The 13,128-nt window shown below is 45.8% G+C and overlaps 1 protein-coding gene and 1 pseudogene across 6 annotated transcripts in view; both read right to left on the bottom strand.

The window, feature by feature from the left end:
- Positions 1-13,128, bottom strand: part of LOC121443237 (kinesin-like protein KIF13A) — a 177,286-nt gene that overhangs the window by 54,485 nt on the left and 109,673 nt on the right. For all 6 annotated transcript variants that reach the window (XM_041644916.1, XM_041644919.1, XM_041644920.1 and 3 more), the window contains 7 exons: positions 9,167-9,278; positions 8,426-8,638; positions 7,498-7,608; positions 6,254-6,388; positions 2,621-2,751; positions 695-781; positions 426-592 (listed from right to left, as the gene is read on the bottom strand). In XM_041644916.1, the coding sequence (XP_041500850.1) occupies positions 426-592; positions 695-781; positions 2,621-2,751; positions 6,254-6,388; positions 7,498-7,608; positions 8,426-8,638; positions 9,167-9,278 (956 nt within the window). The remainder of the gene's footprint in view (positions 1-425; positions 593-694; positions 782-2,620; positions 2,752-6,253; positions 6,389-7,497; positions 7,609-8,425; positions 8,639-9,166; positions 9,279-13,128) is intronic.
- Positions 11,152-11,452, bottom strand: LOC121443238 (annotated as a pseudogene).

Here is a 13,128-nt window from a genome sequence, read left to right as displayed (position 1 = left end):
CCTGTCAAGTAAGCCTCTTCAGAAGTATAATTCCCACCTGAGTTGATAGTAAATATTACCTTTCACATCCATGAGAATTCTGGATCTGTATTTTCCTGGGGGACCTTTACCACTCTTCCAGAAAATGACAAGATCAATGATGGAAAATTTGATTAAAAAAAAAAATCTGTCAAACCGATTTCATAAATACTGAGACCATGGAAATGCTATTGCGATTGGCTTGAGAACAAGAGATTCCCCAAAGAGGGGGCCATCTGCAGACTCTCTGGTGCTACCCAAGTTCCCTGAGCTGTCTTGATGCTGCTGCTCCTTGCTGCTAGCCTCTGGAAGGAATTATTGGCTTTATGTGTCTAAACTTTGGGGAGACTTTGCTTATCCCCTGTGGGCCCCTGTAAGATCTGCTGCTGCCGGAGAGAGCATCTTACCATTGCTGTTGAGGGTTTTCATGATGACCTCCATCTGTGCGAACTCGTAGTTGTAGTCTGGTTCCGAGGAGGCCTCGCTTGCAGCATCCAGGTCATGCTCTGCCGGACCTGCATCTTTCTCAAAGTCTCTCAACCAGTCCCGCCGTTTCCTCTTAGGTAAATTAATTCTGTGCGGGTTTTTATCATTAGATAAAATCAGTTTGGTTTATACTTAAATAGACAACAGAAAAGAAGGCAAATGGAAATATCAGAGAACATGAAGCTGATACCTAAAAAAGTGGTTATTTCCCCATAAGATTCTGTCACCGTGCCATAGCTGGGTGGTACTGCAGACGAGGGTGCCATTTACACATGACCTGAAGGGACACAAAGGAAGATGTTAGGTGGATGGAAGACAGTAGTCCCAAAATTCAAAGAAGTAACAGGGACTGTTCTCCTAATGAATGTATTCTGGGAAACCACTGAAGAAGGAGTAAAAGAAACCCAGTCTCGGTCATGAGTCAGGAAGGGTCTGCCTATGCCCCTAAGAATGAGGCCCAACTCTGTGTTTCTGATGGAGATATAAAACAGCACTACAGGATGGTTAACAGACATTTACAAAATGCAGCTGGGGAGACAGCTCATTGAGTAAAGCTTGCGTGAGGACCTGAAATCAGATTCTCAGAATCATATAAAGCTGGGGATAGCAACACATCTGTCATCTTATCATTCCTATGGAGACAAAGAAGGTAGAGACAGAATCCCTGGATGGTCCCAGGTGGGCTAGCCTGGTGTACACAGTACTGAACAATAGACTGTCTCAAACAAACAACCAACCAAAACAAAACCATATGATGGTTTGAAAGAATATGGTCCCCAAAGGGAGTGGCACTATTAGAAGGTGTGGCTTGGTTGGAGTGGGTGTGGCCTTGTTGGAGGAAGTGTGTCACTGTGGAGGCGGGTTTTGAGGTCGCCTATGCACAAGACACCACCCAGTGTCTCTGATCACATCCTATTCCTACCCAAGATGTAGAACTCTCAGCCACTCTCAAGTACCATGTCTGCCTGAACGCCACCATGGTTCACCATAATGATAATGGTCTGAACCTCTGAACTGTAGGTCAGCCAATAAAATGTTTTTCTTTATAAGAGTTGCTATGGTTATGCTATCTCTTCACAGCAACAGAAACCCTAAGACATGCTGGTGGTGGTTTGAAAGAAAATGGCCCCCAAAAGGGGTGGCACTATACGGAGGTGTATGGCCTTGTTGGAGGAAAACTGTCACTGTGGGAGAGGGCTTTGAGGTTTTTTTTGCTCAAGTTTCCCTCAGCGTGACTGTCAGTTGACTTCCTGTTGCCTGCAAGATGTAGGACTCGCAGCTCCAGGGACATCTGCCTGCACGCCGTCATACTGATAACCGAACCTCTGAAACTGTAAGCGGCCACCTCAATTAAATGTTTTCTTTGTAAAAGTTGATGTGGTTATGGTGTCTCTTCACAGCAGTAGAACACCCTAACTAAGACAACACTACTACTCCTCAAAGTTCTATACTGCTATCACTAGAATATGAACAGACCCCACAGGCTCCTGTTCTAGAACAGCAGATCTCCAGTGGGTGGCGCTGTATCCTAAAGTTGAGGAATGTGGGAGGTGACGCCTCACTGGAGGAAGTGGGTCCCTGGGGGCAGATCTTAGGAGATAAAGCTACCCTGTGTCTGGACAGGTCTGGTTCTCTCTACTTCCTGATGTCAGATGGTGCCAGCTGCTTCATGCTCTCCCTGTCACTCTCAAGAGCCCTGCCTGAAGCCGGGCGGTGGTGGCGCATGCCTTTAATCCCAGCACTCGGGAGGCAGAGGCAGGCGGATCTCTGTGAGTTCGAGACCAGCCTGGTCTACAGAGCTAGTTCTAGGACAGGCTCCAAAGCCACAGAGAAACCCTGTCTTGAAAAACAAAAACAAGCAAACAAACAAAAACAAACAAACAAACAAAAAGCCCTGCCTGCCCCCATGACTTCCTAGCCACATGAACTGTACCCTTTCAAACTGTGAACTGAAATAAATGCTTCCTTCCAGGTATATTTGGTTAAGCAATGAAAACAGTAACTAACACACGCCCGTAAACAGAAAGCAAACCCTCTAGGATACCCGCGTATCCTTAACTTTGATGTAACTGAAGCAAGAAAAGGAGAGGCTGGCGTCTCCACGGGCGCCTCCTACCTTGCATTTTCTTTTGGCGTGAGAGTGATGTCTCCATCTTCGGCGATGTCGATCTCACAGTGCTCGGGCTGAATCCCGATCCCAAAGAGCTGGATGTCCTGAGAGGTATCTGCACCCACGCGGGTGTGATCCTGGAACGCAGAATTGAAGAGAGGAAACCAAGTTCACAAGGCACTCAACCAGAAATGGTCACAAGCAACTGGAATAAATCAAGGACTGTATGAAATGAACGGCACAGGAGGACATCTGGAGCATCAGAAGGCAAAACATTGGTCAGTGTGATGGCTCAGAGGATAAAGGCATTCATCACCAAGTCTGATAATCTGAGTTCAGTCTCCAAGACCTGTATGGTGGAAGAAAAATAGTCCTCTGACTCCATTCATATGCTGTGGCAAGTGCATGCCCTCCACAGATAGATAAATAGATTGGTAGGATGGCAGGTAGGTGGATAGATGGATGGATGGATGGATGCAGTAATAATTTTCTTAAGCTAAAATCTTACCTAGAAACAACTTTTTAAAAATGTTTAAATTCAGCTGGGCAGTGGTAGTGCACACCTTTAATCCCAGCACTCCGGAGGCAGAGGTAGGCGGGATCTCTGAGCTCAAGGCCAGCCTGGTCTACAGAGTTCTAGGACAGCCAGGGCTACACAGAGAAACCCTGTCTCAAAAAAAACCTCAAAAAAAACCCAAAACCAAAACCAATCAAACAAGAGCACCAAAGAAAAAAAATGTTTAAAACCCTATCAAAACTAGCTCCTGTATCAACAATGATTATCATTTTAAAACATAAGAAAATTGGACATAGCTATAGCAGACATTGAATTCTAATTCTAGATTGAATTTTTACTATTTGAGTGGGTACCAGCATGACATTTCATCCTAAGCCTCTATTTCTCTTTCTCTCCTCCTTTCTTTCTTTTTCTCTTTCTTTCTTTCCTTCCTTCCTTTCCTTTCTCTTGCCCTCTTTTTTTTTTTTTAACAAAACTAAGACAATATTATTTATTCAACCTATTTGACTGGATTCTTTTTAAAAGGACTCCATTTCAGAACCACTAAAAGGCAGTCTTGTAGTAAATTTTACCTCAGCATCCTTCCTTCCCACCTTAGGGCTGGGGACATGGCTCAGTTGGTAAAGATGACCCCAGTATCTATCTATACAAAAAGTCAGACATGGTAGTTTTGCCTTCCATCCTGATGTTGAGGAGGCAGAGAAGGGATTCCCTGGGGCTTTGCAGCCAGTTTGTATAGCTGATCAGTAGGCTTTGGACTCAGTGTTTTCACCCCATTCCAAAAACTAAGGCAGAAAGTAATTGATGAAGACATGACATTAATCTTGACGTGTGTGTGCATGTGTGTTTGCGTACGTGCATGTGCCTGCACAGACAGACAGACACACACTTGTCAACATTTCTAATGTCAGCATTCCATACAGTGGTGAAGCCTGTGGTTATATGATGTACAAATCCATGTAGTTTTAAAGATCTTGAGTCTTAGAATCTCTTTGGGGACTTAGTTGCTGTGTACCCCTGCTCATTCACAGAGCACCTTCCTATATTGCTCTACAAATTATTTAATCACTGTGGCATTACTTCTGTATCCAATGGAGAAAACGCAACGCTAGGTCTTTCAAATGAAGATGTCTGTGGTTGGGGATACAGTTCTGTAGCACAGCGCTTGCCTTCCACACACAAGATCCTGGGTTTACAAGCCAGGATCAGAAACAATTCGCTCTCCCTAAATAACGGATCCCAAGCTGACTCATGGAGCCTCGGTAGGTCAAGGGCTAGCTGTACCACGTTTTTACCTCTGAAAAAAGTGGAAGGAAAAAGATCATAGGAGACTGAGGTTCCCTGCTTCAATTCTAGTTCATTCTCCACTGCATATTATATACTCCCAGGGGATCAAAATCCTTACCAAGGTGTTCTTGAAGAAGATGTGGCTTTGGTTCCCAGAACTCATATGGTGGCTTACAACTACCTGTGACTCCAGTTCTGGGGACCTGATATCCTCTTCTGGCCTCATGCATGTTGTACACACAGAGACAAGCAGGCATACATATATACCCATAAATAAAACAAGTCAAATAAATTTAAGAAGACTCCAGGTACCCAATCCTTGACCATCATTTTAATATTCAACTACCGTAACAGGGGGCTGGAGAGATGGCTCAGCTGCTAAGAGCACTAGCTGCTCTTCCAAAGGTTTTGAGTTCAATTCCCAGAAACCACATGGTAGCTCACAAATATCTATAATGGAACCCAATGCCCTCTTCTGGCATATAAATAAACTACCATAACATGCATACTCTCTGTGTGTATGTTATAGTTAAAAGTGTTTTGATGGGCAACTGAATTCCCTTTGTCAGTTAGGGCACCTTGCACGAATGCAATCAAGTGTCCTATTTCAACTATCTCTCTGTCCCTTCCCTTCCCTTTAGGATAGGGTCCCATATAGCCCAGTGTGGCCTTGAACTTGTTATGTACTGGAGATTGAGTTTAAACTCCCAATCCTTCTGGCCTATGCCTCACACATACTGAGATTATAGGCATGTGCTACCACACCTGGCTTGGATGTCCCATTTCTTGCTTAATAAAATTGGCCAGTAGTTCTATAAATGTAGCCAAAGAACCCTTGGCCTCTCTCTGACATTTCTGGAGACTCATGAGGTCCAAATACTTTAGGGGACCGGAGGGGTAGCTCAGAGGTTAAGAACGCTGACTGCTCTTCCAGATGACCTGGGTTCAATTCCCAGCACCCACATTGCAGCTCACAACTGTCTGTAACTCCAGTTCCAGGGGTTCTGGAACTCTCACACAAATGTACATGTAGGCAAAACACCAATGCACATAAAATAAAGTAATAAATAATTTTTAAAAACTACTTTAGGAAAAACATTAAGTGTCGTTTGTTCCAGCTTTCGCATTTTATCATGCATGAATGGCAGGGCTTTGGCAGGCACCTGGTCAGTGGTGAGGCAGCTCTGAAAGCTAATAGCTGTGTGTCTGTGCTCCAGCACCCCCAATCTAAACACTGTCCAGACCGATGGCTATAACCTAGGCACACAAACATGCACTGGAGTCCTTGATACTTTCAAAGAATGTGCATGGGATCTAACCCCAGGGCATTTGGAAACCTACTGCAGAGATGTCCCCAGCATGGTCAGTGCACACCGAAGCCACGGGACCAATGCTAAAAGGCCTTAAATGAAGGATCATAGGACGAAAGTCCTTTCCTGATCATGGGTCAGAGCTAAGGCAGACTTGGAAGAGCTCCGCTCTTGAATCTAGCCTAGGGTCTCTCTAGGCTTGTGTGGGTCTTGAGAGCTCCTTAGTGTTATAATGAAGACTCTCTATGACCTCTTAAACCCCCAAACACCTCAGAACTCTGTCACCTTACAGGTGGGACCTCCTCCAACAGGTGTACCCTGAGTTGTCCATTTGTGTCCCTCTGCAGCCTGTACTCAAGGCGAAACATAAGTTATTTTTGGTGATCAGTGATGTGGGATTGCACTGTCCATGGTCTTTCTACTCAGGGTGAAGCTGGGTACAAAAAGCAAAAGCATGAGACCAGGCATCTGGGTTCTGCTGGGATGATGCGGGGTGGCAGGGGTCTGCCGATCAGACATACTCACCTTTAAATAGTAAACCAGAAGCTCATTGAGGGCGGGGTCCGCGTTCAGGTTGACAAGGTAGCACTTGTCATCCCCTACCTTGATCCCGGAGGTCTCCAGGGAGATGCCCATGCTCTCCAGCTGCCGCTGTCTCTCCTGGGCATGGAAACAGACAAAAACAGAGACACTCTGTTGTTCGATTCACAAGATGCATCCACGGAAAGAATAAGTCACCGTTTCTGGGGACAGTGCCAAAGAGGTGACACATTCTACTCGGCTCGACTAAGTTTGCTAAGCGCCTAGGACATGACACTGCCATAGGGCACCCAGCGTGAATCACACACAGTGTCTGGGGAAAAGGACAAGCCCGCGTAACTAGGATGCGAAAGAATAGCGGTGTGCCATGGAGGGCTGCATGCTTTCCAAGGAGGGGCAGCACGACGGGCGTAGAATATGTGTGGGACAATTCTTGGAGCATTGGATGAGTTTTCATAGCAAGAAGCAAGAGCAGTTGCTTGAGGAGTGGTCACAGGAAAGCAGATCCAGATTCTGGGCAGAGAGGATAATTTCAGGAGCCAAGAACTCCTAGCAAATGAGGGAAGCTGTAGGAGATGGAAGAACAGGTAGAGACCCTGTCGTCACAGGCTTTGAGTCCACCTGTAAGACTTAACGATAGTTTAGAGCATGGTGGGTACTGATCTATGACTTGGAACAAAAGAGCTAATACAACAAAGTCCTTTTTTCATGAAAACACATGGTAGTGAGATCTGGGGACAGTGTTAGTGGAACTAAAATGCCCATGCAATGCAGTGTGGAGTGACCCCAAACACACACTCCTGCTGTATTACCCCTTGTCACAAGGTCTATGCTACTAAATGTTCATATAGAATCTTCTAAGAAGCACACAGAGTCAAATGGTGAAAACTTATTGTGTTGTATGTCTTACGACTTTCTGCTAATCAGTGTTTCCAATGCCCTACTCTGCCAAGCGATCTAAAGAAAAACATGGAATCACAATGTGGACCTTTGATCATATGAGGGACAGAAACGACAGGCCCCTCCTCCTGCCCCAGTCTTGCTTATTCAACAGAGTATTCCAGCAGCACAGGACCATATGCAGACTGGTGGGAGATGTGAAGTTGGGGCTTTAAAATGAGCTCGGCAGAGAGAACGGGGCCCTGGATGGTTTTGGAGGAGGCAGGCATCTGTCCAGCGGGCACCAGGGGAAGGAGGCCTTAGTGTTTCAGGCTACCTCATCAGCCCACCTGTGCGATCTCTTCCGTTTTCCTCAGCTTCTCTTCCCATGTCACTGTTAGCTCCTTTATCAGTTTCTCAGATTCTTCAAGCTTCTCCTTCAGCTCCGGGGCCTTCATGGCCTTTAAAAACAAGACCAGAGACACCAGCTTTCAAAATCTTTCCAACATTATATACAGTACATATAGAATGGTACCCTTGCCTGTGGTATTGGAATTTGAACACAGGGCCCTGCACATTCTGTGTGCAGCTCTATGCATGTTCTATGCAGCTATGGGCTACATCTCAGCAGCCATATGCTCTCCCTCAACAAGTATAGACTTTCAGAAAGGATTAAGTCACGCACTGTCAGTGTGGGCCTTGGAATTCTGCTAATCAAAGTAAACGGAAGAGGACATCGTGTTTCTCTTTAAACAAAAAGACTGAAAAAAAAAAGCTAAAGTTTATCTCTGAAATATCTAAGTAGGAAAAAGGTTATTTAAGCAGATTTATCTGTCAGTAAGGCAGAAATCAATAATGTCATCCATACATATCCCGTAGCTACAGTAGCCAGTTAGGACCATATGCAGACTGGTGCCCATCCACAAGACCCAGGCTCCAAGACTAAGGAAAGGAGACCCAACATCTATGAAAGTCTCACAGAAACAATCTACAGCGTCAATTAAACACACACACTGTTCTTAGGATTTCCCACTGGAAGTTCAAGGGCCAAGTGAAGGGCTGAAGCCAACAATTAGGTAGTGACAGGAATGACCTCACTTCCTTTCTTGCCGGAAGACGGCTAGGGCAAGAACTGGTGTGAGTTATGTGGTTCTTCACAATGCTTCTCAGCCCAGAGCAGACGCCTGCACACACTGAAAGGGTGAACCACACAGCCCTCAGCCACCAGACACCCCAGTTAGGGGACTTCAGGAACTGGGCACGGCAGACTGACATTACCTCAGCCTGTGAGAGCTGCTCTCTCAGTTTCTCCACTTCCTCTCGCAGTTCCCGGATGACTTTAGCATTGGGGTCCTCATTCACTACAGCGTGGTTCACGATCCTCTTAGCTCGGTCTGCATATCTCAGTGTGGACAGCGTCTCCTCGTAATTGTCCGCTGCCGGGCTGATGGTGGCTATCATGGAGGTCTGGCTGTTCCCTCCTAAGTTGTCCTGTAAAGGATTTCAGATAGACGTGACCAAAGAGGAAATATCCACACGTGACTTTGTTCTTGGTGAAAAACAGAATGCAATGTGAAAATGTGTTAGTATTTTTCACATAATTTTATAAGAAGATGAAACATGGCCTGTTATATTTATAACAATAAACAATACCTGACAAATGTCACTATAATAGAATAAAAACAGTAAGTAGTGTTAGTTTGTGTATGTATGCTGTTGTGTAGCACGTGTGTACATGTGTGTGTGCATGGGCATGAACATGAAGATAAAAGAAAAAGATGTCGGATGTCTTTCTCTGTCATTTCTCTGTGCTGGGGATTTGAACTCGGGTTCTCATGCGTACTCAAGCAAACGATCTTACCTGGCGAGCCCTCCCTACAAAATCATGTTCTTGGCGTGTCACTAAGAACTAGGGTGACGGTTCTGTGTGTGCTTCGGTAGCTCTGCACGGTCCTTTCACAGTTTCATGTCGGAAACAGCGAGGTTTAGACAAAAAACGACCCCGAGTCAACAACGTACCTTAAGAAGCCAAGTGAGAACGGAATCTCGATAAGGCACGAATTTGTTTTTGCCTTTGCCAGCGGCCTGGTCGGCAAGCGATGATATAACCAATCCCAAGGTTGTAAGCGATCTGCCACAAAAAGAAGGAAACTAAGCTTTGTGGCGAGCTTGTTTTCATACAATAACAATCTTTCTAGAAAACGAGAATAAAATACGCAGAGCGAGCAAGTCGACAGTCAGCGAGGTCTGCAATAATTTTCCCGGAAGCCCAAAACAAAGAAAAAGGTAACCTATTAACATAAAATAATTAATTTAGAATTTCTATAAGAAAATAGTATGCTTCACTGCAGACTTTATAAAACGTACATTTTAAACATGCAATTATAAAATCATACTAGAAAGTACTAATTCACTCCAAATATTAAGGTCTGGATTACTTAAGCTTCAGGTCAACTTTGGACCATTCAGGCCTCTCTGCTCTTGCAGACACCCCCTGTAACTTAGTGTTTAAAGCTGGGGACAGGATTCAGCACAGGGTCACCACAGCTTCTCAAAAGCTGACCTGTGCAAGCAGAGGACAGCATCAGGCCTCGCTTTCAGACTCAGAGGAGCATGGGTAAAACTCGAGGGCTTTTAAGGAAATTGCAGAAGCCTTCGCACAGAACTACTGCATCAAAGGTCTCTCAGGGTCTCTCTCTCTCTCTCTGTCTGTCTCTCTCTCTGTCTCTCTCTCTGTCTCTCTCTCTGTCTCTCTCTCTCTCTCTCTCTCTCACACACACACACACACACACACACACCCCTCTCTCACACACACACAATTTCGAGACAATACCCAAGGATATCCACATTCTTGGACACCATGCTGAGCTGTCTAGATTCATCATTAACAAAGCACAGTCCTAGGACCTTGACCATCGCCATATTTGGGAACTTGTCAGAAACACGAGTCTCAGGCCCTATTCCACCCCGTGGAAGGATGACTCCAGCAGGACTCAGCCACCTGTACTTGACAAGCTTTCCTGGCCATTCGATACAAGCTACTTTCTTAGAAACACTTCTGTGCTTCGATGCTTAACTTGTGCAGTGGTTGAGAGAGCGCTGTCTTAAGCTGGCAGTGAAAGGCAGTCGTGGGGACGGGGACAGGGGCAGCAGGTGTTGCTCAATGTCAGAAGTTGAACACTTATTTCAGAATTCTTTTTAAGCCCTCCTGTCCCCTAGTCTGCTGTTAGGAAACTCCTAATCTTTAGATCTCTTACAGTTCTTTAGCAGGATGGGAAGTGGGAGGGGCTGACTGCAGAGGAGGGAAGAACCTTAGGTTGGGGGACCATTTATAAACAGCCCTGGCCTTTGTGTTCATTGGGTTCTTTGGTGACCTCCTGAGCTGTTCTACTGGAGTTCTACCCACAGTCTCCCCTCAAACCTTGTAAAAGTACTTAGAATTAAAAACCTACCAGAATAATAATAGAGAAGTTGGGATACAAAAGAAGACAAATAGGGGCTAGAGAGATCACTCAGTAGCTAAGCGCTTGCTCTCCTGCAAAGAATCTGCCACTAGAATTCTAGCGCCCATGGTAGGAGACTCATAACTACGCCCTCTTTTGGCCTCTGGGGCAACTGCACTCACAGGGCCATGCACAGACACAGACACATAAATAAATTAAAAAAAAATTTAAAAGACAAAACAAACTAGGGAGGATCAAAAGCAGAATAAAAGTTGCCATAGTAAAATATAATGGATGAAGAAAAGAATTTGAGTTTTATGCTTTGGAAATGATGTTAGACAAAAAGCAAATTGGAGAGATTTTCTTTTTTTCATTTATATTATTTTATTTGGAAGTGTTTATAACAGTACAGCAAAACTAAACTGCAGAGACGATGGATGTCATGGGTGTAGGCAGCATCAGTTTATTACAAAAGGGAGGCTCGGACATTATTTACACGAGGAATAGTTCAGAATGTCAGCGAAATGGGCAACTTCATGTGACACCATTTCAACAGTGATCTCAGTCCACAGACTTTCCGAGAATGTCATCCTCTCTACATAAGAAACAATCTTGCCGTCTAGAATTGGTGCCTCCATATTCTTGGAGGAGAACTGTGTCTTCAGCTTTCACCCCTACAGGATGAGCCTCTCCACCCTTTCCTTTCATGCCTGATCCCACAGCTACTACTGTTGCTTGCAATGCTTTTCCTTGAGACTCTTCTGGAAGCCTCATGCCACCTTTGGTCACAGTTTTGGCGGCACTCCTTTCAATCAATCCTCTGTCAAAGAATGGGAGGAACTCTGAAAGCTTGCCCAGCCATGACTAGCTCCACCGCAGCTCAGGTAGCCGCAGCAAGGAGAGTCCTCGGGATTTTCTTATACAAGCTCAATATGAGTGGAAAGGCAGTTGAGACAGCTTGCGGCATCAGCAAAGCACCTGGCCCAGGAGCTGCTAAGAAGTTCAGGGGAAGGGTGGGTCAAAAAGTTTTGCAAAGGTGACTTACCGTGTCACACTACAGCTTCCATAACGGGATTTCCCTTTTATTTTCTTAAATTTTCTTTTAGTGTGTGTGTGTGTGTGTGTGTGTGTGTGTGTGTGTGCGCGCGCGCGCGCCAGAGCAGAGGGTAGATAGGAAACCAGGAAATGAATGGGAAGGAGATGCATGATGTGAAAGACACAAAGAATAAATAAAAAGAAAGTTAAAAAGCTTTGCAAACTGGAAACAAGGGCCTGAAGGCGAAGAGCCCTGTAGAACTTGAACAGTCATTCCAGGAATCTGCCCGGGAGAGGGAAGCCCAGAGCAGTGAGAGAAAGTGGCCACTCCCACCTTCCCCGATGCCAGGTTCCACTCACACTGTCCACTTTGACATTGACAGTGACCAACTGCGAGCCATCACAGAAGCCAGTCCTCTTAAATCTACATGGGAAGCAACGTAGGACTGCAACATAGATTATGCAACCATCATTCTGAGGAGTCAGTAAGAGGACAGGCAATCAGGAGAAGGCTCGAACTCCTGGGCAGCTGGCCTGTGGCTCGGCCCTCCCATAAGAAAATGAACATGAACCAGGTAAAGTATCCAAGAGGAAAAAGTGAACAGTTATCATCATCATTATATAGTTTTGCAGAATTGGGGACCAATCCAGGCATCTTGCACGTGATGTATGCCGAGAGTGGCCACTACTGCCACCTAGGGAGTAGTCAAGGTTGAGAATGTAAGGAAACCATGGTAGGAGTCTGTGGGGAAGCCTTAGGAAGGGCGCTCCATGAACTCAAACAGTCTGTGGAGAAACTGAGGCAGCCCGAGCCCAGTGGCGGGGAAATGGCTCCACCGTCCCACCTTCGCTGGACAGGTGGAGTTGCAGCCTGGCATTATGGTGGACAACTTCTCACCCTGGCACCCCGGGAAGAATGTATACAGATGAACTACATCCCTCTCATCCCTGAGCAGCGCCGCCACCTGGTGCCTTGGTGCCTTCATTCCTCAAACAAAAGGAGCGCCACGCACTGCACTTTAAAGCACTCAGGAGCTTTGGGAGGGGTGAAGCCCATTAGCGGACACTGATGTCCCGGTGAGGCTGCTGACAGGCCTGCTTAAGAGGATCATTAATGCTGCATATGAAGAGCCGAGTGAGAGGCTGAGAGCGCATTCAGGAAGCACATCAGCGATTTCTTTAGCGTTAGCATCCGGCTAGTCACTGATCATGAAGCTTAGAAAGCCATTTGTGGGACTATGAACAGTTTCATCGTATTAAACATTGTTAGCACACGCTCGGCTTCCTGTGTGCCAGCCACTGTTGTAAGCACCTTAGGAAAAACCGCTGGCTGAATGTTCACAGTACGTACACCTGACTGACAGCTTCCGTAGCCACGTTTTACAGAGGAGGAAACTGAGGGAAGGTCACATAGCTGGTCTGAATAACCAGGGAATTGCGGGGTCTTTTTGGGGAGGCCCATTTTGGCCCCACCCCCAGCTGTCACTGGCCTCTGCTGGCTTC

The sequence above is a fragment of the Microtus oregoni genome, unplaced genomic scaffold (genome assembly GCF_018167655.1).
Source record: "Microtus oregoni isolate MIOR12 unplaced genomic scaffold, Mior012 000103F_ref0000194, whole genome shotgun sequence".
Classification (NCBI taxonomy): Eukaryota; Metazoa; Chordata; class Mammalia; order Rodentia; family Cricetidae; genus Microtus; species Microtus oregoni.
The sequence above is the reverse complement of the archived record's forward strand: the minus strand, read 5'-3'. Positions and strand labels throughout refer to the sequence as shown.